Below are 25,222 nucleotides of genomic sequence, written 5' to 3' on the forward strand. Positions count from 1 at the left end.
TGGGGATGAGGCTCTTCCCAGAGAAGGGAAGCAGTCGCACAGGGGTCTTAGCAGGCATCATCTGTATAGGTGTCACCCCCTTCACTACCACACCTTCAATTCTCCTATGAAATATGAACTTTAATTTCTACCCAGAACTTTCACAATCTTTTCTCCTATGCACGATGAAGAGCGGTTGTGCCTAAAAGCTTGCAATTAAAGAATTTTTTTTGCAAAAATATAGTTGGTCTAATAAAAGATATCACCTCTACTATAAGTTCTGATTGCTTGAGAAAGCAAGGGACATTCATGCAGTACTGCTTTGTTCAGCAGCTGCAGGCAGCCTGTCACTCAGCATGCCAGTGCCTGCACAGACCAAACCAAAGCAGCCCCATTACACAGTGCCCCCACTATGGCCCAGCACTGGGCGACAGGGAGCTGGTGTGTGGCCTGCAAGTGTCAGTGCACAACAGCCAAGGAAGACGAGCTGAGAAGCAGCAGCAGAATATGCTTTTAGCTGGGATAAGCCACTGAGAAAGTGCATCTCCTCAGGTGCCCCATCCCCATCATCTGCCTCATCTAGTAGCCTGGCCTCTCACACCACCCTGCAGCAGTTCTCAACCCTCTCTATGCCACACAGAAAGCATGCTGCACAGGAAATCAAAGGAGTTTTGGGAACAGAACAGAGCACAAAGCCAAGCTCCTACCATCAATGCTGTCACAGTCCCTGCCAGAGGGCATGCAGACCAAGCTGATGCAGCCCAGGGCTCAGCACCTGGAACAGGCTGGTCTGGTCTCCCCCCTCCTGCCAGGTGTCCACACATGAGCATTCATGGAAGGCAGTTTCAGCTCTTCCACCAACTCCCTGTGCAACCATAGGCAAAGCCCCATGTCTCTCTAGCCTCATTCCCTCACCTTCAGGGCAGGCAGCAAGTCAGCTGCCACCTACAGCGAGCATAAGGAGCCCTTGCTTAGGAGGGCCAATGGCTCTGCAGAGCGGCTGCACGTGGGTCTCTCAGCTTCTGCCAGGCAGCAGGGATATTTACCGTGTGTCCTTGAGCCGTCGCTCTGCCAGCCAAGGGAGAACCCGCAAGAGACCCTCAGTGATTTACACCTCAGAGCAGTCCCCTCTGCCAAGGTTCAATGCAAGGGGCTCACAGCCTCACTCATGAACATGCCAGGCTCCACCTGGGCAGGTGCTTGGCATGACACCTGCCACGAGAGGAGCATCAGCCACAGCCAAGGGGAAAACTACTCTTCCAAACAGCGGCTGGTGCAGGAGGCAGAAGAGTTTCTGATTTAAGTGAAACAGACAGACCTTGGATATGGCGAGAGCAGTGAGCCAGAGTGCCAACAGCTGATGCAGCCCCTTGGGCCGCACTAGGGGTCCTGAGTGTGGGGGAAGCAGCACTATGTGGGTGGAGGTACTCCAGGAAAGGAATTCTGGGGCCCCTTCAAAGCACAAGACCAGTGTGGTCTGCTGGGCCCTGCTGGTGCACACTTCTAGAGTCAAGCACAGGCCAGTACTGCTGGACTGAAAGCCGCAGAAGGTGGCATGGAGGCATTGCCCACCCCTCACTGCTGAGCTTGGCACTTGCTGCTATTTCTACTCAAGAGATGAGCCCCTGCATGTAAATGGTGGGGGAACGAGGGCAGTGAGCACTCCTGTCTGCCTGAGAAGGGACCAGAAGCTCCATCTCTTGGGACTTTTGCGCTGGGGAGGAACATCCCACTCACCAGGCTGCCAGGTGGGGCCTGCTCCGTGGCTAGGACATCCACAAAGCACAGCCACGCACATGTTTCAATATCTGCTCTCAAACCAATACTCCAGGATTTTTCCAGGCTCTGTCCTACTAGACCACCTGTGGCCCTTTCCTACCTTGGCTTCAAGTCAGAACAAGGACACGCCAAGAAACTTGTTTTCTTGGCTGTAACTGAAACGGAGCCCGGCAGCACACAGGTGTTATCTGCAATCGCAGCAATTGGCTTGGGAACAGGCGCTTGTTCCCCACTGAGTGGGATGGTGGGAACAGGTAGGAGGCTGTTTATCACAGCATGGCTCAGGGAAGAGTTTGCAGCTGATGGGGATGCTGGGATTTCAGTATGGGGAGGGTGGCAGATGCCAGCTTTTCTTGCGTGGCTCTCATGACCCACTGCAATACCACAGATGAGGAAAGCTGTTTTCAGAGCAAATCCTTGGCTGGCCACCTCAAAAGCAGCCTCCCTTCATAGTCACAGCCTTTAGCCACAGGCAGGCGAGCAGGGGGGCCGTCACATGACAGGGTGGACACTTTAGGAAGGTCTCTTACTCCCTTTGGACAACACTGTGAAGTTGCTCTCACTGTCATTATCTTGGCTACAAGTACTTCATTACTTTTCAGAGGCTTGACTTTCCTTGACTGATACCAACTCGCATCCTTCAGCTTGACTAGACTAGCTGCACTTCCTGCATCTCCTGCACTAGCCCTGCTTGCAGAGGAGAAAGCCAGGCAGCCTCCCTCAAAGCACCTTTACCGAAGGAATAAACTCACCTCCTACTTCCCAGGCGGGGACCAGATAGGGCAGGAAACAAGGCAACAACCAGTAATGCAAAGACCATGTTCTGCTCCCAGTGCTCTCAGACTCACTGTGTAAGCTCAAGTCACTGCCCCAGTAGGCCTGGTTCCCTGCCAGGACTGGGGAACAGCTATTTCCATAAATACCTCAAACAGCTTTATATGCACAACCAAACGCTTGCACTGCGCACTTGTGAAAACAACTTGAGTCAGTGACAGAATTGGAAAAACAAAAAACCACACAGTCTCACTCTTAGGCAAGTAGCTAGAGAACAGCACCCCCAGTGCCCTGGCTTCCTACTTTGTTAGCCTCCCTACCACTCAGCTGAAAGATCTGTCCAGGAGGCTGCTGTGCTGGTAGCCTGGGGGACTTGCTCATGCCACACTCACCACTCCTCCTTTATCGCCTTCCATGAACTGGACAATCTGGCAGGATGACTTCTCCCACAGGAAGATGTGCCCACAGTCGCTGCCACTCACCACGAACTCACTCTTTGGGCCATAGAAGTTTACGCCTTTCACTGAAAGCAGATAGAGGGTTTCAGGTGCACAGACCAAAGACATCAAGAGCCCAGGGAGCAATCCTTCCAACATATGCTTGCTGTCAGGAAGGAAATAAACAGGTTTCCGAGGTTACCAACAAGGATCTGTTCAATTGCCCAGCACCCAGGGGCTCCCTGTGAGCATGGCCAGAAGGCAGAGCTTAACTTCTCATAACAGACGGACCAGAGGAGAGAGTGACAGGGGACACCTATTCCTGCCTTGCTCCAGAGCTGTGGATGCCCAACCCAAACCTGCAATGCTTGCCCTGCCGCCTGCATTAGCTGTTTGATAAGCAAGTAACTCCCCTGATCCACCAATGCCCCTCAAGTCCAAACTGCATTCCCCACCAGGCCGCTGCGGAGTCCAGGGGGTGAATTTAGTCATCACAGAACAGCTGGGGCAAAGACATCTGGCTGCGTGTCAGAGGTGATCTCTGTCTCCAGAGAAAGCAGAGCAGGGGTAAGAGCAGTGCCATCAGCATCACTGGCAGGAGTCAGCCCCAACCTGGGAAAGATGGCTCTCGGAGACAGCGGTATCAGAGACCCGAAGCACGTCTCCAACTCATTTTCACTTAATTTCATCCCTGGGCCTGGTCCAAACACCATACAGGCCACAGGGTGCTCAACACACTGTTCCAGCATCATTACCTGTGGCATTATTGCGATGCCCCTTGTATCTCTTGATATACTCTGCTCCATCACTGTGAGAAGAGTTGAAGAGATAAATGTCTTCATCGTTGTAGCTGGCCAAGAGCTCTGCCATGATACAAGAGATTAGGGGTGGGAGAATGTTAGAATCAACACATTTAGCACCAACATGCCCTGCCATAACGGGCAGAGCAACCATCTGCCCCAGTACACCTAGCAGGAGCTCCAAGCCCAGAGCCAGGCTGGCACAGGGACACATGAGCTCATATCCCACATTGTGTTCACGTAGCATCTCCAAGCCCTTTGCGGTAGGCAAGCCAGTGTCATTCCCACACTGCACCCAGGGATGCTGATGTATAGGTATTGAGTGACTCATCCCAAGACAAGCATGATCTGTGACTCATCTGCAAACAGAACCCAGATCCCAGGAGTTGCTCTGTTCCCAGATGTCTGGCTGTGCATTCCTGGCTTTCATATCCGTTTCCCCACCTCCCTGACACTCAATCTGACGACTGCTTTGTGCCTTTGGAGCACTCAGGCTGCTTTGATGACCATAAAGGCCAGATAGGAAGACTTAAATTCAAAGAGCTCATCCCTGCTCAGTACTTTAGCCACAAGTGAACGTGACAAGGGACAGCCCTAAAGGCAGAGAAACAAACCTACCAGATCCATCATGGCTGTACACAAGACAGGTGATGTTTGCTTTGGACTCGCTGTTTACCTGGAGGAAGAAGAACCACAGAGACAACTTTGACCACAATTGTGCCAAGAGCCACAGAGCTATTATATTCTGAAGTGGGCTTCAAAGTAGGGCATACAAATCCATGGTTCTCTTTAGAACCAGCTGGCCAGTGGGTACAAGACTTTGCACAGGGTTAGAACATCGCAGCTGCTCCATTCTTTGTCCACCTTATACCACCTGTCCTTGATTTGGCAGAGAGGGAGGCGCCAAGGATGCCCAGTGCCACAAGTCGGTTTAAACATCTGCTCTGAAGTGAGCCAGAGCTAAAACGACCCTAACTCAAACTCTGTGGGATGGGATCTGGGCTTCACTAACTAGCTGGGGCAGAGAACATGCCAGCTTGACTAATGGGGCCTGGACATGTCCTACCACCTCCATCAGGGGCTGCATTCCCCTTTCGATCTTGCTGACAACTGGAGGGTTTACAGGCATCTCTCCTGTAGGATGAAACATGATCCCCCAACAGCTGCACCCTGCCTACAGCTCTGCAGGTCCCACAATGTAACCCCCTACCTCCAGCCATTAAGCCACCTTGGAAACTATCATACAAGCTATCTTAATTGCTTTGGAACAACACTGCTGCACACACGCACGCCCACACAGCACCTGACAAATCCACAACAGGGAAGAAAGAGATGCTGAGGAACAGCACACACCATCTACTGACCCACCCCCAATACAAGCTTCCCCACACTGCAACACCAGCGCATGCAGCGTAGGCTGCAGACTGCAGTGACTCAGAAACAACTCACACTCATTATCTGGGGTAAAAGAGCTGCCTACCAGGTGCTGCGGGCAGAACTTCTTCAGCACGCCATTGTTTTCATTCTCGTCTATTTTCCGCTGATCGTAGATCCTAGACAAGAGAGCAAGAAAGCTGGTGAGAACACCGCAAAATACGTTCACACAGATTCAAAGCTTTTCAACCCCATGACTTTCCAAGTGTCCTCAGTGCACACTAACGTACCCAAGACCCTTCTCCAGCTATTCAGCGAGTCCCTTTCAAAATACAGTAAGGCACCCGTGTAAGGTCATATTCCACCAAGATCCCGAGCAACTATCGGGAGCTGCAGAGCCACTGGAACTAGGACTCAGCCACAAGACTGCAGATGCTGGTGCCCCAGCTCCTTCATGAGCCAAAGGGCCCTTCACGTCAGAGAGTGACCAAGGTGCTAGACAGCCTTACACGACAGGAGATGCACACCTCCAGCAGTCATCTGGTGGGATGCCACCATCTGAACTTGCCTGTGCACTGCTTGTGAACGGTGGCTGCAACTCTGCTTGGCATACAAGGCTTTCCCCACCTTCCCCATTGCCTGCACCTCCCTGTTGGTTGGATATTCCAAGGGGTGGAGAATATGGAGCTGCTAGTCACATGGAAAAGCCTGGTGACTGTCAAGTCTTTCAAGTCTGTACCCTGCAGGGAGGGAACATCTGTTGGGGGACTGGTGACAGGACATCAGGAGGTTATAAGAGACCCTCTTAGCCACTAAAGATAGGCAGAAGGAAGCCTATATAGCAAGCGGAGGGTAAAAGGAGACTCAGTTCCTCAGAAGAGAAGCTATGTGCAGAGAGAAGGATCTTGGACTCAGACACTGGCCTAATCCTGAATAAACCCTTAGAACAGCCAGGCAAGGAAGCTTGTAGAGGCATTTATTTCTTGGGCAGCTGTACCAGTGGCAGGCTTTGTGAAATACTCATAAAAGCAGTATGTTACGTGCATAAACTGCAGTGCAGCCTTGGTGAAGCAGACCGTCAACCGGAGTGCCCACTAGGCTCCTGGGGAGTGCAAGGTGCTGGCTCAGGTCACAGCTCTAGACAGCTCACATGGAGGGTTTCAGCTCTGAGGAGGGGGGTGAGGGGCTCTAAACATGAACTGCTCTAATATGAGGTCTCAATGTTTTTATCTACTGTTTGACAGCAGAAAGGAAGAGAATTCAGAAGCACCAGACAAGGGAGAAACAGACTTTCACATTAAAGCAAGGAACCACAGTGCAAATCTCAAGAAAAGCATTCCAGACTGGAGCAGCTGCATAGAGAAACAGCTCTTACACTGGAAAAGGAAGCCAAGGGGCAGAGCTAGAGAGAAGGAAAAACCCACAGGCAGTGGGTGAGGCCTGACTATGCATTTGGAGATGCTTTCCTCCACAAGAGAGACCAATCCTTTTCGACTCCTACTAATCCAACTTGGCCTCGATGCAGCCCCATGGCAGAAGTGACTTCTTCCGTGAGTTAAGAAATGCACGTCAGTGTATTGGGCAACACAAAGGAAAGAATTTCTGGAGTCCTCACAGCTGCTGTCTTCTCCAGGACCCCAGCTGCAGAGTTCAGCCTGCTCAACTCACTCCTGCCCTTCTCAGCATCTTCTGGGAGACACTCACCTGACAAACTGATCTCTGCCTCCTACAGCAAACTGGTGCGTGTTTGCAGGATTCACGTAGATGGTGTAGAGACCCACTTTCTTATCCTTCTCCTTTGTCACCACCAGTTTTCTTCAAACAAGAAAAGGAGAAAAAAAGAGAAAGATTCATGTTTTAATTCAAAACAGTGCCCAGATGGGAAGTGTGTGCATGGCTCTCAGCTCACTCAATCTTACTCACTCTGAAGAAAAACAAATTATTTCTACTTCCAAATTGAAGCAAGCACATGTCACATCTACAAGTCAACAAACGGCGCTGCATGAAGTCATCTGCTGGCTTTTTTCTTCCAAACAAAATTTAGCAGCATGTCCTTGAAAGGTTCTATGTATGTGCCAGTCTGATGCATCCAAACAATTAGTAATAACCTAGTACCCTGCAGGATGCATACCACACTTTCAATTGACTTGTTTATTTTAGCTAGGAGGAGGAAAATAGCAGCAGTATTGGAGGGGGGGGTGGGTATGCAAACAGTTCTCAATATTTAGGTTCTGTACGAGTTCATATGAACACAAATGGTTTCTTGGAAGCTTTGCGAGATGACCATTCCTATCTTACCATTAGATCCAATAGCAACAGGAAGCTATTATAGGAATGGTGTGGAAAGCAAGAATAACCAAGGCTAGGTTGGTTTTACTGGCCAAATCAAGTTTTGCATTACTTCTGTTGTAGACAAACAAAAGGCACTGAAATGGTTCTATGATCAGTGTGATTGTTTTGACAGTCTCCCTTTAATCTTTAAAACCATCTGCTTCATAACAAGGCAAAATGGTAGGCAGATATGTGTGTATACCCAAAACAAAAGATTCAATAAGAGAAGCTTTGATGCTGTCAGCTTTCAAGCTCTTCACTTTAAAATAGGATCATCTTCAAAAAGATTCCATTGCATTGGAAAAGTACCATGTTCCCTGAGCTGGAAGTCTGCTTTGGAACCTGACAGTATATTTATTTTGGAAGGCTGTCAAAGCCGACAGCTCGACATGCAATGAGGTTGAGATACTGTACACAACACGCAGCTGCTAGCTAATTATTATTTTTCAATTAACTGCAGTAGTGTTCCAATAACAAGAGGTTTGCTCAGGCTAAAAGCTTCTAGCTATTGTAAGTGCAAGGAGCTCCAAGTGCTGTAATTAATTAGACACATTGCTAAACAGAACCAGAGCAGGTACTTGGGTACTTTGCACCTGTTGAAGTCTCAGTCAGTGATCACAATGGCGTGCTTTGAAGGAGGAATGGAGACGTGCATCAGACTTTGTGCACAAACGCTTCAGGGCTGGCTGAAAGCCTGGAACAGCAGCCTCCGCACAGGGGTGAGGATGCTGGGGTGTGAACGTGAACACCTGCAGGCTACCGTGTGCATGCTGGAGGGACCTGCTCTGGGCAGCAAAAGGAGAGCTCAAACTGCTGGACCACTTTAGGAAGACTGCCAAACAAATACAGCAGGCCAAGAGATACCCAACTTGTTATGCAGGTCCCCAGACACCTGCCGATGTGGAAGGCAATGGAGTGGATGGGGGGCAGCAGCACCAGTACCTTGTGCTCGAGTGAGGAGGCTTCATGAGCCATTCAGTGATTTAGTCATGAAAAGATGCAACTGCAAAGCAAACTGCTCTACCAGCTGGCAGATAAGTCCATCTCTCGGTCAGGTGAATAGCGTTGCAGCTCTGCAGACAGCCAGGGCATGCCCAGGAAAGCGTGAAATGACCAAAAACCAAAGTCTGGCAAACCACACCAGAGCACCCAGGGCTTCAGGACCTAGAAGGAGCCTGAAGGTCATCAACTCCCTGATAAATCAACAGAAGGCAGCAAGGAGTGATACTCACGAGGCAGGCCGGTCTTGTCTCAGGTCGATGGTGAAGACCACGGCATCTTCACCGGCTGAGAGGAAAGTGCATGGGGAATCCGGTTCTAGGGCCAGCTGCAAGACAAACACTCATTGATTTCTTTCTTTCTTACTCAGACTGATTCGGTCTATTCCTTTGTATCCTCCATCTCTGAGCTCTCCTGATAGGAAGCCTCCAATGTTTGGCAGATACCCTTAAGATTTTTAACCTGCAAGTGACCCTGCCATGTGCAGCAGTCCGCTCAAGGATCTGAATTCCCTATAGGGCCAGAGGGAAGTCTTACACCACAGGGCTTTGGGGCCCTGCATGTAGGTCACAGCAACCAGAGACTTAGCTAAGTTGCTAGAGCAGATAGCGTATACTCCTTGTGATAAAAGTACTGGGAGGGCCGGGGAAGGCCATTAGTTCTCATTTTCAGCCTCAGCTCAAAACAGGCTGGCCAGCTAAGAGGGGCAGGATTTAGGCACAGGACAGCTGCTATACTTGGGCTCTGGCTCCTATAAACTGCTGGGCAGGTTTATTCTGACCTGCCACTTAGATGGCCACAGTACAATGCATGGAGGAGAGCAGGGTTTATAACACTACCTCCAGAGGCTGCAGCACTTGATGGAGGCACAAATGCAAACAGAAGCAGAGACAGGCAGAGTTAGCAGGGCCCTTTGGACAGCACCTAGTACAGCCCCTGGCTTGAAGCAGGAGCAGATGTGGTCCCTGTGGTGAAAAGTCGCAACCCAAGATTAGACACATCAGTCACCTGCTTGCACCACTGGGGTTTACAGGCCCATTAGCTTTACAACTGGTCAGAGAGGTGGAGGGTACAGAAGCAGCAGCTCAGAACCCTTGTATCTGTCAGCATGTCCTCCTCTTGCCCACAGGAGGGAGACACTGATGGCTGGACAGACACCCAGGGTGCTGCAGGGAGCAGCCAAAGGCAGGATTGCCTGCTATGCTGAGGCCATGCCCTAACAAGCAGGGACCTCCTTCTGGTGAACTGGAGCTGTCCCAATGGATAGATGTAGTGGAGTGCATATTGCGATGCACAATTTTCATGGGCTACAGGCCATGTATGAGAGCCACAAGAGCTGCAAAAAATCTGGCCCTTGTGGCAGCTCCCATCAACCCTTATACCCTTCTCCCGCCACCTTATACCCCTCCCTCCCACCGAACTAGTGACCACAGGGAACACAACGAGCTTCAAGAAACCCCTGAATGAGCAGGTATCGTGCATCAGGCAGGAGGGTAGAAACCCAGTATGGACGGGCAGCAGGGGTCAAAAGATTCCATGACTCCCTACATGTCCAGAGTCTGCTCCAACATCATGGCAAAGCTAAGTCCTGGACAACTCTGCACAAGAGCCACCAAGAGAGGTGCCGAGAGGGCAGGGAAGGCACAAATCAATTCTCTCTGACCCCTGGCCAGAGCCGGGCTCCTCTGGACCAGGACAAGTAGAACTGAATCTTGCCACCCTCCGAGACCTCTCCTTGGCAGGCCTTTCTGGGATCCTTTACAGAGCCTGAAACAGAGGAAGGGCAGGTAGGCACTGGCTGATTAGTTGCTGAACAGAAGGGGTTACAAGCTGTTCTAAGAGGCAGCATGGCGGTCACAGGATGCCCAGGTGCTGGCAGGGTACTCACCTTATGTGAGGCTCCCTTGTGCTGTGCCACACGCTTGGTGTTCTTGCAGCACTGGGTGGCAGACAGTTCAGCGACACGGACCTGGCCATCACGAGCACACATGGCTAGAGTTGAGTCACCACTATTGGGAAGGAACTTCGCCTGGAGGAGAGCACATGGGAGAGGCTGCGGTCAGAGCAGGCACGGAGCACGTCCTCCTCCCTATATGGGGGAGGGATTCCTTTCCATTCCCACCCTCAGCCCCAGCATGCAGCAGGACAAAGCCTGGAAGGTCAGCAAGGCCACCACAGAACACAAGGCTGATGGTAATAGGAACCCCACCCCTTTTCAGGTCCTTTAGCTCTGCAGCACCAGGTCTGCAGCACTTGAGGCAGCTCTGAGCACAAGCAGCTCCCAGCTGGGAAGAAGGCCCATCAGACTAGCGCCTCCATCTAGCCCCCAGGTTCTGCAAGAGGTAAAGCAATTCCACTCACTAATGACAGCTGTTGACTCACCAGAGGCTCTGAGACAGCTCTGAGTGCTGCATATTTCAGCCTCTTGCCCTATGCAGCAAGCCTGGGGAACGGCAGCTCCAGACTTCATGGACACAAAGCAAAGGGCTCCCCACGTGGGAGTGGAGCCAGCATCACCCCCTGGGCAAGTGGAGGTGCGGCAACATATCCAGAGCATCACAGAAAGATGTCAGGAGGGCTGGACACTGAACCAGGGTCCTGGCACCCCAGTAGCTGCTCCAGCCAGCAAGCAGCCCCACATGCTCCTAATGTTACATCAGCACCTTTACTGGACTGGAAGGAGCACCCTCCCACCAAGTCCTCCATGCCACCCCAGCCTTCTCACCTGGAAGACGTTGCTCTTGTGGCCGCTCTCGAACTCCAGCACTGGCTGCCTCCTAACCCAGTCCCACACTACCACTTTGAGGTCATCGCTGCCACTGGCCAGCCACGTGCCACGCTGGTTAAAGTGCAGGGTGTTGACGCAGCCAGCGTGTCCCTCCAGCCCATGTTGGAGTTGAAAGCGCTGCACGAAGATGCTGGCCCCACAGGCGTCATGGACAAAGCGCAAGCTGGAGCCAAGCTCCCTCTCCCGGAGGGCGTGAACTGCCCGCCAGCGGGGCCGGGGCAGTGCGGTCGTCTCCGAGGACACCCAGTCCTCCAGGGCTCGTTCGTCATCTGAGGAGTCTTGGTCATGGTTGGCACGTTTGCGCTGGGCACGGCGGCGGGACCGCTGCTCCTCCTCATCATCCTCCTCCTCGTCCGAGTGGGACCGGTCATGGGTGCGATTCTCCTCATTGATCGAGTAGTGGCCTGTGTCATCCATGCTGTCCGAGTCTTTGTCTTCCCCTGAGCTCTCTGTGTCTGTGTCCCGGCTCTCCGTGCTGGTGCGGTTGGGCCCCACGTCATCCCCAGTGAGGCTCAGGCTGAGGTCGGAGGCCTCCACTTCAATGCCCGAGGAGGTCTCGCGTCCCTCCTCAGCTCCAGACATCTCCTCTGGACTGCTGGACAAGCTCCCTACATAGCATAGGCAACAAGCAGTTCTTAGGTCAATAGCTTCTCACATCTACATTTTGGGAAGAAGGCAGGGCAGGGTGGCCCTTAAAGATGTACTGGTTCAGAGAGGCAAAAGCTTTTGTAGGCTGACTTCAGACTAACAAGCCTCCCTACCTGCATCTACAGCTCAGGATTCCCAAGCATCCCTGGGCACCCAACAGAACACCATCACTTTCAGGATGAAGTCCAGTGCATCCAAAGGGGAATCAAGTCTGGCCAAAGCACTGCTTTTACCAAGTCCTACAGCATTTTCAGCTTGGGCGCAAAGGCTACATCCTGGGTTGGAAGGTCTGGTTCAGAAACCCAGACCCACCGGCTGCCTGGAACTCCACAGACTACCTTAAAGGAAAAACTTCAGCCCCCTGGGGTCTAATTCAAGAAAGCCTGATGTTCAGATCACTTCTGCATGACCTTGGGGCACTGCTTGCTTAAACATCAAGTTCCATGCAATTACTTCGACAGACAAGGTTTTTTGGGTGAATCTGATATCTTTTATTAGACCAACTTAAATAGTTGGAAAAAAAAATTTTAAAGCAAGCTTTCAGGTTCAAAAACCCTTCATCAGGCTGAGGAAGTTTCAGCAGTTGGTGTGTACTTAAAAATGTTTTCCCATTTAAGTTGGTCTAATAAAAAGACAACAGATTCACCGAAAGAACCTTGTCTGACTATGTCCTTAGACCAACACCTACAACCTACACCCCATGCAATTACTTGACCTCTGTTACCTTTAACTGCAGTGGCATGGGAAGCACTTGTGACCGCAATTGTTTTCTTTCCTTTCCCCAAATCGAGCCTCTCACTTCCCAAACCCATCTCCTGATGAAGACTAAGTAACCCCTTCTTTTCCTGCTTCTGGTACTTAACAGAAGCATGAACTTTGCTGTAAACCAGGCTCCTGATCCACAGCCTCTTTTCAGACATGATCCCTACTCCCACGCATAGGAGGCTCTATGGAACCTCCTCACCCTCCAGTCAGCAGTTATCTTGGCCATGTAACAGGGGATCCCTCTGCTCCCCTAAACTTGGGGACATTTCTCCCCTTTGGTCCGGCCCTGGCTTTTCAGGGCTCATCTGTGCCTGTTCTTCCTCCTGAGGGCACCCTAGCCATCATCTAACTGGGACTTTTGGAGAGAACAGCAGAAGCAGACCATCAGGAATCCAGGACCAAATCCTGGTTTCCCTGAAATCAGAAGAACATCATGGTTGACTTTACTGGGATAAGCACCAGCACTGGTGCTATCTGGCACAATAAACATCTGTTCTGAAGCAAGGGGAGTACACAGCACAACCCAGACAAGGGACAGGCCACGGGCTTGCCAAGGGACACAGAGATGGGATGCTGGATTCTCCCTTATCCACAGCCTGTCCCTGAACTGCTTAGAGCTGTATCAGGGCCAGGTGAACAATTAACTGATTTATCAGGCAAACAGGGTCCCTTTTGCTTCTATTGACCAAGATTTGCATGCATTTGCATGTGAAGTCATTCAACAGCATCCTGCCTGAGGACTGCTTGAGAACCTTCAATCTGCGAGCAAGCACTTGGTGGGCAGTGCTGTCATTTGGTAAGGCATTTCTTGGTACTGGGTCCAAGATTTGAGAAAACACTTTTGTACAGAGAAAACCCCTTGATCTGGGCATAATGCTCCTTCCTACCTGGCTGATCCAGAGGATTGTCAACAGGCTCAGAGAAAGCATTAAGGCACCTCTGATCTCTTGCTCTTCACTGAGCTCTAGGCAGGCCTTGGTCTTTGCTTAAGACAACTCAAAAAGAGGGCTCATATTCCCCTTCCTTACCATTAGCTAGGTCTGTCTTTCCATCCATGCTACTCCCCTTATCCGACATCTTCTTTTCTTCTACGTTCACCCTAAGCTCAAGAGATTAAAAATAAAACGAAGGTTGGTAAAATTGGAAAGATTTGCTTTGAGACTCACGGAAATGCAGCGCTCTGCCCTCGAGCTGGTAAAGCAGCACATTCAGTGTGCTCACATTATCCAGGCTGAGTCAGGAAGGTCAGGGCTTGCTAATAAGGTTTGATCTAGCAAGGGCTGTGTGTTCCTAGAAACAACCCACTATGCCTTGACCCAGTGTACTTTGAAGTTGTTTAAGTGATGCTGCTTTTGTGCCACTTATCACAAGACGGGTACTCTCAAGCGCATTGTAAAAAAATACCAGCCTCTTAGCTGGCCAAGGCTTGCAGCAAGCCTTTGGTTAGTAGATACCTAGCAACAAGATCGCTTCACTTATCAGAATCCTTGAGCTGCCTGCTGTCCTGATAGCATTCCCCACGATAAAGACCCCCCAACTCAAGTGCATCTTCCCCCCAGAGGAATACACATTGATCTACAAGTTCGAGAGGCAAGAGATCTTTGCCAACCACCTCCGAGAAGGAAGATGCAATTGCTGAGTGATGAAATGTCACGGCCCTGCTGTCCGCCGTATGCACGACAGGGGAAATTCACAGGAGGCAATGGGACTGCTCACAGTAAGGTGTGACGAAAATGCAGAGGCGATCACCCTGGTGGTAGCTTGCCACAAACTGTTTGCAACGGCATCCATTTAAGCTTCATTTGGCAAATGGTGCCTACAGCAGCCTAATGCCCTCTGCTGGGTTACTAGCTTGTAACACAATCAACTCGTTACCAGCCAAAGTCACTGGCCCAGGCAGTTTCCCCATAGCAGTCTGAGGGCAGCTTGTCCCCTCCTCTCCTGTCCAGCCATTCCTGCACTGGGAGAATACTCCGAGACCTCCCCGACTCACGCATGAACAGGTACATCATTGTTGGACCTCCAATTCCATTGCCTACATTTCCACACCTGCCCCACTAATCCCTCTGAACCTGCTCCCAACTCTCCTGAGCTGGGGCCTCCATCTCCACCTCTCATTCAGATCCTCCCATCCAGCTCATGCTGCTCTGTTATGCCCCAAAGGGTGAGGAGTTGCTACTACTCCTGCTACACCAAGAGGCAACTGCCCTGAAGGCGGCAGTTTCACACCCACTCCTAGAAATAAAAAGACTTCAACAGTTAAGATCTGAAAGACAGTGGAGGAAGGCAGCCTGTGCACACAGCCAGCCCTGGCCATGGATCTTGCTTGCAACCCACAGTGACTAAGAAGCCATTCAAGAGGTTTTCTTAACCTTTTAAACACCCTCACACATACCAACTCACCCCCAACCTCACCACACCATCGAGGGAGCGTTTATACATCACAAGGGACAGGGCACGCTCACCGAAATCCAAACCACTTTGGAAGTCATTTCCTCTTACCGGCCTGGAGCCTAAGTCTTACTCTCCAGGGTCCACTTATTCCTCTCTCTCTCTCTCTCAGAGAGAAGGAGCTCCAGCACAGAGAGCTATGCTGCGAGGCTCAAAGCTCCCCTGGTTTACAGTGGAACAAGCTGCGTTCTGTAGTTTCGTATGGAGGCATGAAAAAGAGTCAACTGTGAGGAATCCAGCATCTTTAGCTGCTGGATTACCCCACAAAACCATTGTAACAAAGGAGGGGTTGGATGGATATCATTTTTCAAGAGCGCTCTGCAGTCTCTCTAAAATCCTATTCATCCCCCAGGAGAGCTACCAGGGTAAGAGAGTATGCTGCTGCTCTCTACTAGGAGCAGGACTGTTTCTTCCCCTTTCTGAACATGGCATTTTCACTTCCTGGCCCCAGCCAAGAGTTTTGTCATCAGCTCTAGGAAGGAAAAGCAATTTCAGCCATTGGCAACAGAATTGTAGCCTGGCACCTAGTGCTTTTGCCACAGAGGAGACATCACAGCTTGGAAACTGCTAGGGGCAAAGCAGCTGTTCCACATTGATCTTTCCATGTGGAAGCTACGAGCAAAAGCTGGTTTGCTGAACTCACTGCAGAGCTGTCTAACAATTTCTTTTCTCACTCCTATCGCATGGATCTGGGCCACAGGGACCCCTCCTCCCACTAGCTTTTAGCAACATTAACTTTTATTTATTTTTTTTTAAACAGTAGCATTGATCCCCTCTCCCTACTTCGTAATGCTTGGAAAAGGTCGTTTCTCTTTACTGACTGGCCCCTTCCAGTGCAGCTAATGGAGCCCCGGGCACTTTGCCGCTATGTCCATCAGCGCCAATGATTTCTGAGGACAGGCTGAGGGAAACTGGGCTTCTTCAGTCTGGAGAAGAGAAGGCTGAGAGCAGCCTTCAACAATCTGACGCGGATGGAGACAGACTGCTCGCAGTGGTGGCAGATGACAGAACAAGGAGCAATGAGCTCCAGCTGCAGCAAGGGGAGTTGAGGTTAGATATTAGGAGAAACTCTCACGAGGAGGATAGCAAAGCACCGGAACAGAGGTGGTAAACTCTCCATCCTTGGAAGTATTTAAGACTTGGCTCGATGAAGCCTTGGCTGGGATGATGGAGGTGTTCAAGGTCCAGTTAAAAAAAAAAAAACACTGGCTGGGATGATGCAGTTGGGGCTGGTTCTGCTTTGAGCAGGGGTTGGACTAGATGCGACCTCCTGAGGTCCCTTCCCACCCTAATGCTCTACGATTAAGGATGCCCACACAGCACTACAGCACGTGGCAAGCCACCCCGGGCAATGGTTCAACAAGGCTGGTGGAAACACGCAGGTTAGTCATCAGCCTGAATTCGCTCTTACCTGTGCACTTGGGCACACAGTCTACAGTGTGACTAGGCACAGGGGAAGCCCAACCAGAGATCCCCTTCAGCAGGGTTGAGAACTAAGCCCCGGCAGGTGTTATCTTGGGTACACCAAATCAGTTGCATTCAAAAGCTTGGGCCTGAACTGCCGGCCCATTTCCCTGGGGGGATCACACTGTTCCTACCCAGGACAGAGGAGGGAGGAACACCTTTAAAAAGATAAGTCAGTGACTGGCAGGGACAGGTGCAGGACACTGCTACTTTCCATATTTTTTAAAAGCTTTCCAGATTCCCCATCTCCAGTAGCCAACTGATGTTCTCAAGTCTCTTCCATCCCCTAATTTTCTATGAGTTCTGGCCACGTGGTACATCCCAGATATTATTAAAACCACTTTAGCTATGACATCTGCATGCTTGAGTATGAACAGCATTAACATGTAGTCTCTCTAATCAGCCAGCTGGAAAGCCAGTTAATAACTTCTCTATAATTCCACTAAGCGATTACACTTACAAAACCTGGCACTTAGTTACTTCACCCTTAATACATATATCGAACCTGGAGTTAGGAAAAAAAAAAAAAAAAGACAGCAAGACTAAAATATACAGGTATGGGCTGAGCTGCTAACATGCTAGCTTTACAAATCACATGCCCGTCCCAAATCACTGAATCAAATAAGTTATTAACGCCATTTCAGGATAATGTTTTCATCAAAGTACAGAACAAAAAAACCCACTTTAAGAGGAAAGCAATCCATTACTAGGTAATTAGTCTGAGTCTTACCCACCCACTCCAGAGGATTATAACCTAGCTATGAAATAAGGAAGCTAATTGGAACTCAGCTGTCTTGCAAGGCACTTTTGATGAGGAGAGATTGCTCCCTTTTGCCTCTCCATTACCTGCTTCCTCTAGCAGGATTAAATCAGACACTAAAGAGAAAAACATATTGTAGTCATTAGACATCTTTTCTGTTCAGGTAGTTGAAGGAGTTCAAAGCATTCATGGCAAGGGCTCCATAAGCCAATTTGTATTTAGGGAAGGGAGAGAGAGTTCGGCCTACAGAAAGCCTTATCCAATATTGCCAATTGCAGTAATCCAATTCATATAAGGTTAAGAAAGTTTAACTTGACAATGAGATTAAGTTGTGCTTAAGATGAACCCCTGGGGGCATGGACTAGGTGCACTGGGTTGAGTACACTGTCAGCACATAATGGCAATAATGGAGATTAAACAACAGCAATTGGAGATCAAGTGGGAAAGCAAGCTAGGACTTTTGCGCAGGAGCAAAATCCTGCAGTCCCTGCAAGAGGTGACTCACTACCTCCACCTGTTTTTACCAGGGTATGATACACATGTCCCCCTCTCTTCTGCATCCGAATCAGGTACCAACTGACCAGCAAAGCCCCTTCCAAATTAAATCCTCATTGCCCAAGCCACATTTCTCTTTGTGCTGTTGTATTTGGTGATTAGGTCAAGCACGGGGCCACATGGTATGGCAGTCCAAATGGAGGGAACTTGATTTTAAGGTATTTTCCCCCAACTGGTCTGCCAGACCCAAGGCTTGCTGGATTTTTTGGATACAGCCAAAGCCTCTGAGGATGACTTTTGCCTTCGGCTGCAAGGTGTCAATATGTTTGAGCAAGATGGATAGACATCTCCTCTGTCAGGTTAGTGATGAGATATATTTGTATTCATAAGATGCAGATCAAAGTCCTGTGCCTGCAGCATTTCACAGGTGCTTGGGGTATGGCTCAGAGAAGACATGACAATAGGGGTGCTGCTTCCCTTCTCTTTATGCACTGGCCTGTGTCAGAGGGCTGGGGAGTCACCCCAGAGCCTCCACTAGAACAAGGTGACTTGCCGCCAGTTTTTTTGCTCACTGCTCCATTGTACACACTGCAGTAGGGTCCATGCCAAATCTGTCCATATTCCCCATGATGGAGCTGTGCACATCACCTCCAAGGGGTGACACACTGATGGACATAAATCACTGTCTACTTCACATGTGTGATGCGGTTCCAGTACAGGCTTCCCCCTAGTTGCTTTGCATACCCTTGCCTGTCTGTGAAGCCCAAGAGAGACCTCAAGCCCCACTTTATAGATGGTAAATAGAAAAACTGGCTGGATCATCAGGCCCAGAGGGTAGTCGTCAATGGCTCAATGTCTAGTTGGCAACTGGAGTGCCCCAGAGGTCAGTCCTGGAGCCAGTTTTGTTCAAATTTCTTCACCAGCTACCTGGAAGATAGCACAGAGTACACCCTCAGCAAATTTGCAAATGACACCGAGCTGGGAGGGGGGGGGGGGGGGGGAGAGGGGGGAGTAGTAGATACACTGGGTGATAGGGCCAGGATTCAGAGTGACCTAGACAAATGGGAGGACTGGACCAAAAGAAGTCTCATGAGGTTCAATAAGGACAAGTGCAAAAGTCCTGCACTTAGGTGGGAACAATCCCATGCACCCATACAGACTGGGGACTGACAGGCTAAGCAGTAGCTCTGCAGAAAAGGACTTGGGGGTTACAGTGGAGAATAAGCTGAAAAGAAGCCAACAGGGTGCCCTTGCTGCCAAGAAAAGTTAATGGCACCCTGGGGTGCATTAGTAGGAGTGTTGCCAGCCAAAATCGAGGAAAATGATTCTTCCCCTCTATTCTGCACTGGGGTGGCCACATCTGGAGTCCTGTGTCCGGTTTTGGGCCCCCACTACAAAGGATGTGGACAAGCTGGAGAGAGTCCAGGGGAGGGCAACAAAAATCATTTGGGGGTTGGGACACATAACTTGTGAGGAGAGGCTGAGGAAACAGATTATTTAGTCTGGAGAAAAGAAAACTGAGGGGAGATTTAATAGCAGCCTTCAACTCCCTGCAGGGGGGTTGCAAAGATGGAGCTGGACTGGTCTCCGTGGGGGCAGATGACTGAACAAGGGACAGTGGGCTCCAGTTGAAGCAAGGGAAGCTGAGGTTAGACCTTAGCAAAAGTCTCTCTCAAAGAGGACAGTAAACCACTGGAACAGGTTACCCAGAGAGGTGGTGGACTCTCCATCCTTGGAGGTGTTTGAGAGCAGGCTAGACAAAGCCTTGGCTGGGAAGGTCCTGCTTTAAGAAGGGTTGGGCTAGATGCAACCTCCTGAGGTCCCATCCAACCCTCTTTTTCTATGATTTTAAGCAGGAGAAACAAATGACAGGGAGACAAATGGATCCCGTGTAACCACAGAAGAAAGCTAGCCAGCCAGCAGACCCACTCATGGAACATGTGAAGCAATGTTTCCAGGGTGCAGAAGTGATTACTGGCCAGGGACAGAGACAGATGAAAGGTCAGTAAACTGTGAAAGAGGGGAGGGGGCTTATTGCAGGCTGCTTTAAGACAGCAGATCTTTGAAGCCACTCAGGGCTGGGTTCTCAGAAGTAAACCTGGGGGAGATGGGCTAGCAGGCAAGTAAGGGCCAAGAGTGCAAAGTCAGCAGTTTGCCACAGTGGCTCTTCCTACCATATGCTGCAAGTGGTTTTTACGACGAAATACTAGATAGGCTCCATGAGTGCAGTTGGGTAACAACCTATACCGCAAGCCACGACAGCACTAGCTGTGCCTGGCCCTTTCAAGAGACAGCAGGCAGTCTCATGTACACTGCAAGGGACTTGTCCACAGCCATGTGATCAGTGCAGCAGGCCCGATATACCAGCCAAGAGCCCCAAATATTAGTCATGTGTTTCACTACTAGAGACCTGGATCCATGAGGGCGGCAGGTTGAAAGAAAGCCACTTATCTGGAACTGAAAAGAGTTCTGGACATGTTCCAGCTACAATAAGGAACTCAGGAAGCAAAGGGGCTGAGAGTGCTGGTCAAGTGAAGCCCAGCTGGAGTAAGGGTCAGAACCAGAATGCAAGGAAGTAAAAGGTAGGAACCAAAAGACCAGGTGAGGATGAACCAGAAGCTGTACTGTTTTTACATTGTGTAGGCAACGTGAGGAACTCACTGCCATGGGAAGCTGGAGAGCACAGAGTACAGCTAGGTTCTCAAAAAGGATTAGACACATTCCTGGAGGACAGGTACATCAAGAGCTACTAAACAGAACTTGGGATGTGCCCTCTGCCAGCCCTAAGCAAGTGGTGATTGATGCCAGGGGGAGAATGACTGGGGATGGATCACTAGACCGGTCTCATTCATACACTGTTCCCCCAAGGTGTCTACTACTTGCTACCATTGGAGGAGAATGCTGGGCTAGGGGGACCATGGGTCTGACCCTGCACAGCACTGCTCATGGTGTTAAGTCTATAGGATCATGAGCAAGAGCTGAATGCAGCAGTGAGAGGGCTGTGGAAGAAGGCAGTCAAGGACTGGGCTCTCCCAGAGGGGAGGGAGGAGGTTTTGAACACAAGTGTGAAAGAGGAGCAGTTTGGTCAAACAAATCAAGGAGGATGATATTTTAACCTAGCTCATTTTAACTTAGCTCATTGCCAGAGACTTCTGGGTAGCTAATCAGCTACCTGGCAAAAGCAAGCTCCAAGAGGGCAAGGCCTCCTGAGGTATGCTTTGCCAGCATGGCTATATTGGTAGAAGACAATGACACTGGTACCCTGCATCAGAGAGCCTCTTTGCTCCCCCAAAACAGCACCACTGTGCAGCACAAACCAGAATAGCCACACAAACCAAAGCTGTCACTGGTATAACGCATTCCAGAGGAGGAAATCTCACTAGACCAGCGAAGTCCAGCTACAGGTCAAGGCTGAACATTTTGCCAATGGAGAAACTGGGATAAAGCACTGTGCACACAGACACAGCCTAATGTACTGGCTGGGGAGACGGTGCAATACAGACTCCTTTCAGGCTACTGTACTGAGACACTGCACTGCAAGAAAAGGAACTGCACTCAGCTGAAACTGCAGTGAGAAGGAATGGTTGTGGAGCTGATATGCAAGTCATAAAAGCAGGGCTGAAAGGGCCCTTGGGAGGTTACACCTGCTCCAAGCACTGCTCAAGGCATATTGTCCCCACCTAACCAAATCTCCAGGAAGGGTTTGTCTAATCTCCTCTTGAAAGAACCCTCTTGCAAGTGCAACTCACTGCAGGCAAGACAGAGGGATGATAGCCCAGTCAGCAGCCTGCCACTGGAGGACAGGACGGAGTCAGTTAAGATGCCACAGCACCGTCCCATGAGAAAGGCCTCAGCAATTACATTAGCCATAAGTCTGGGGCAGCAACCTGGCTACAATCAAATATGCCATGGGATCTTTGCCGACTGAGTCATCAGCTCAGTGCTACAGATTGCTGGAAGGTTGGCAACAGCTCCTCATGCTTCAAAGTCCTCCGTCAGCTTGAGGCAGAGGCCAGCTGCTCCAGCTTCACTCCAAGAAATACTTTAGTCTTCAGTCCTTAAAGCAGAAGGAACTGCAGTTTAGGGTGTGAAACACCATTTCCCAACCCCCTGGATTAGATAAGAATGGTTAAAATGCCTGAAGGCTGAAGCCCCAACATTCTCCCAGAAATGCTGGAAGTGGTCTCAATGGAAGCCCTGGCCCTATGCTGCCATGGCCCTACCACTGCTGGGTCTCTATGAAAGCTGGCCACAGCAACATAGGTAGGGGCTGCTAGAAAATGGAGTCTGGCCAATGGCTGGATCCACCATTTTGCCCACCCTTGCTCTAGAGAGCTCCTCACCAGGCAAGAGCTCAGTGTACTGCAGTCTAGATTTCCCTACTGTCCGGGGTGCCAAGGCACTGCCCAGCCCCTCCATAGCATAGTCAAGTTGATGAACCCAGAAGTCTTGCCAAACAGGGGAAGAAAAGTCGTAACCACATTTGGAGTCATCTGCTCCAGAAAATGCTTCCAGCTTTCAAGCAGGCACCACGAAGATGCGAGAGGAACAGCAGCAGATGACACTGCGGCTCCAGAGCCGTGAAGTCTCCTACCAAACCTATGGCATGCGGACAGGCAAGGCACACCCAAAGGAATTGGCAGGGAGCAGCGAAGTGCCCCATGGTGTAAACAAGAGTTGCCCTCCCTCCAGCAGTGCGCTACTTGATGAAGGAGGGTAGAGCCTTTCACTGCCCTCCGCTCCAACCAACTGAGTGCCACTGGCACCGGACAGCTTTCTGGAGGCCTCCACTGGGGGAAACTGGATTAACCAGCCCCTTGTGACCTCACCCCCTGCATAGATAGAACCACCCCACTCCCCTGCTGGGAAAGGCCTCCAGACAAGCCAGTGTTAGCAATGAGCCAGGGAGCAGATAGTCTGCCCAGAAGCAAGGCACAGGAATAAGAGCTGAGAAGAACTTCTATTTCCAGCTCTGCTGCAGACTCTCAGCGGGACGTCAGGCCGGCACTGCCCAGCTCCGCACCTTGACTTCCCAGTCAAATGTGGACGATGCCTATTTCAGAGGAAAGTGGAGGCGCACACACTTCCAGGTCTGTGGCTGGGAGGGAAGGGGTGAGATTTAAAGTAGCACAGGGGATTTAGCACATACCCTGCTAGCCAGAACCAAAGCGGGACAGCCAACGCTCCCAGGCAGCCAGGAACAAGGGCAACTTTTTTTAGAACAGCTCTAAGCCCCCCACATGCTAGGCACTTTCCAGAGAGCAATGTTCCCAGCACCTGGGAGATTACACACAAACTGTCATGTGTTCCACTGTTTTATCAGATGCTTGTACATTGCAGATTCAGACATCTAGTGGTGCCAATTAGCAGAGGCCCGTTGCTAGCCCTGTCCCCTTCCCAAGCGCACCCTTGGGGGCAGAACGCTTGGCTACACTTTGCTGTACACAACCCAGAGTTTAACAACACTGAACCCAAGCAGTGCAGACCGCCGTGGGTTCTGGATGCAGGGCATGTGTTTACAGCTGGTTCATTGCTGAACTGCTGGTTAGTCTAATATTGACATAGATATGTGCACCTGCTAATGGACCACCCCTGCCAGAGCGCACAGCAGCCAGGCCATGCTTAGACTGAGCAGCACGAAGCCAAAGGGTGTAAAAGTGGGGCAGCAGCATGAGAGACACCAGGCTCTCTTTTGGTGCGCTTACCTAGTCACCCTGATTCCAGGGCACAGGCTCTTCATACAGGAAGCTCTACTGGAGAACAGCCCCACTTACTTGTCTCTCCTGGACTGCTTGTACACATGGCTGTGCCCTTAGCCTTACTTAAGTGGCTCTTCTCCCAAGTACAGAAGTATGGAAAATTCACTCATGTGCTGCGATTGGGGAGCACTGTTTCACTTTGTGGAAAGCAGACAGCCAGCAGGGGTCTGGAAGTGGGAAGACTGGCACTTTGGTCTGGAAGTGGGTATGAAGGCAACTGCAGCTCTCTGACCCCCAACAGTTCCCTGGAGCTGGCCTCTTCAGCCCAGTCCCTGCCTCTCAAATGTCATGGTGTTGTGGAGAGTGCAATAACACTGTGCTTGTGCATGAGATGCAAAGTTTGAGCCCTGAACTTTGTCACTGAGGCCACATGTAGCTCTGCCCTTACAGTTTCCCCATCCACCAGCATTCACTTCCCATTTGAGCCAAGCAGCACAGCTGGGAAAGGACTGCCAGGCAGCCCACAGTTCCCAAACCCTTCCAGCTGCACTCAGTACCATCTTAACAAAATGCCTGGGGAGCAGGAAGGGAAGGGGGACAGGGACTGAATTAGCTTCACTGGAAGTCAGACATGTTCCTGTTGCTATCGTGATTGCAGCAAAGTGATCCCCAAGGGTGCTGGGGACCCAGACTGTGCTTGCGTGGGAGAAGCAGAGCAAAACAGAGCATCAAGTGCAGCTGCTCCAGCAGGGTGGAAGAGCAACTAGAAGCTAGGAAAATCCTGCCAGCATCAGTAACGCAGGGTCTAACTGACTAAAAGACTTTCTGCTCTGGGAACTGAGGGCCTTATAAGGAGGGATGGATACTGCTACAACACAGTAGATGAGGAAACACAGACACAAGAGGGAAGGGACATGCCTAACCTTTTGGTTTGTGGCAGAATGTAGAGTAGAACCAACAGCTGCTAATTGCCAGCTCAATGCCCTGTTCACCCGCCACACTGCTTCAGAGCCACTCAGCAAGCTCCAGGGGACTACTCCAAGTCTAAATCGACACTCCCCACTTCTTTCCCCAGAAAGGAGACATGCAGGGACAAGTAAAGAGTCTACATAAACCAGCAAAGCAAACAAAACCCTGGCCTGCATTTATCAATGCATCTCAAGCAAGACCCAGGAAGTCATCCTCCCACTTTACTTGGCCCTGGTGAGGCCACAGTTGGAATACTTCATCCAGTTCTGGGCTCCACATTTTAGAAAGGCTATGGAGAAGTTTGAGAAAGGGTCCAGAGGAGAGCCACACATGATTAGAGGACAAGAGAACAGGCCTATGAAGAGAGGCTGAGAGCTATGGGACTCTTCAGCCTGGAGACATGAAGGCTTGGGGGGGATTTTGTGGCTGCCTGTAAGTACGTCAGAGGTGTGCATCAGGAGCTGGGAGAACGTCTGTTCACCATGGCACCCCAAGGGAAGACAAGGTCTAACTGCCACAAACTCCAAGAAGACTGTTTTAAGCTGGACATAAGAAAAACATTCTTTATTGTGTGTCCCCAGAACCTGGAATAGACTCCCCCCAGAAGTGGTGCAAGCACGTACTCTGGATACTTTCAAGAAACACTTGGATGCCTATCTTGCTGGGATCATTTGACCCCAGCTGACTTCCTGGCCCTTGGGCAGGGGTCT

General features: G+C 50.5%; 1 protein-coding gene across 3 annotated transcripts in view; it reads right to left on the reverse strand.

The window, feature by feature from the left end:
• The window catches only part of DCAF8 (DDB1 and CUL4 associated factor 8), a 37,103-nt gene that overhangs the window by 8,963 nt on the left and 2,918 nt on the right, over nucleotides 1–25,222 (reverse strand). For 2 of the 3 annotated variants that reach the window (XM_006261462.4, XM_059719152.1), the window contains 9 exons: nucleotides 13,703–13,773; nucleotides 11,199–11,869; nucleotides 10,362–10,502; nucleotides 8,707–8,801; nucleotides 6,848–6,958; nucleotides 5,250–5,322; nucleotides 4,388–4,445; nucleotides 3,725–3,832; nucleotides 2,925–3,055 (listed from right to left, as the gene is read on the reverse strand). In XM_006261462.4, the coding sequence (XP_006261524.1) occupies nucleotides 2,925–3,055; nucleotides 3,725–3,832; nucleotides 4,388–4,445; nucleotides 5,250–5,322; nucleotides 6,848–6,958; nucleotides 8,707–8,801; nucleotides 10,362–10,502; nucleotides 11,199–11,869; nucleotides 13,703–13,751 (1,437 nt within the window). In that variant the 5' untranslated portion in view covers nucleotides 13,752–13,773. Of the gene's footprint in view, nucleotides 1–2,924; nucleotides 3,056–3,724; nucleotides 3,833–4,387; nucleotides 4,446–5,249; nucleotides 5,323–6,847; nucleotides 6,959–8,706; nucleotides 8,802–10,361; nucleotides 10,503–11,198; nucleotides 11,870–13,702; nucleotides 13,779–25,222 lie in introns of all 3 variants that reach the window. The other variant, XM_019485496.2, reaches the window with a different exon arrangement.

Source organism: Alligator mississippiensis, chromosome 15 (assembly GCF_030867095.1).
Source record: "Alligator mississippiensis isolate rAllMis1 chromosome 15, rAllMis1, whole genome shotgun sequence".
NCBI lineage: Eukaryota > Metazoa > Chordata > Crocodylia > Alligatoridae > Alligator > Alligator mississippiensis.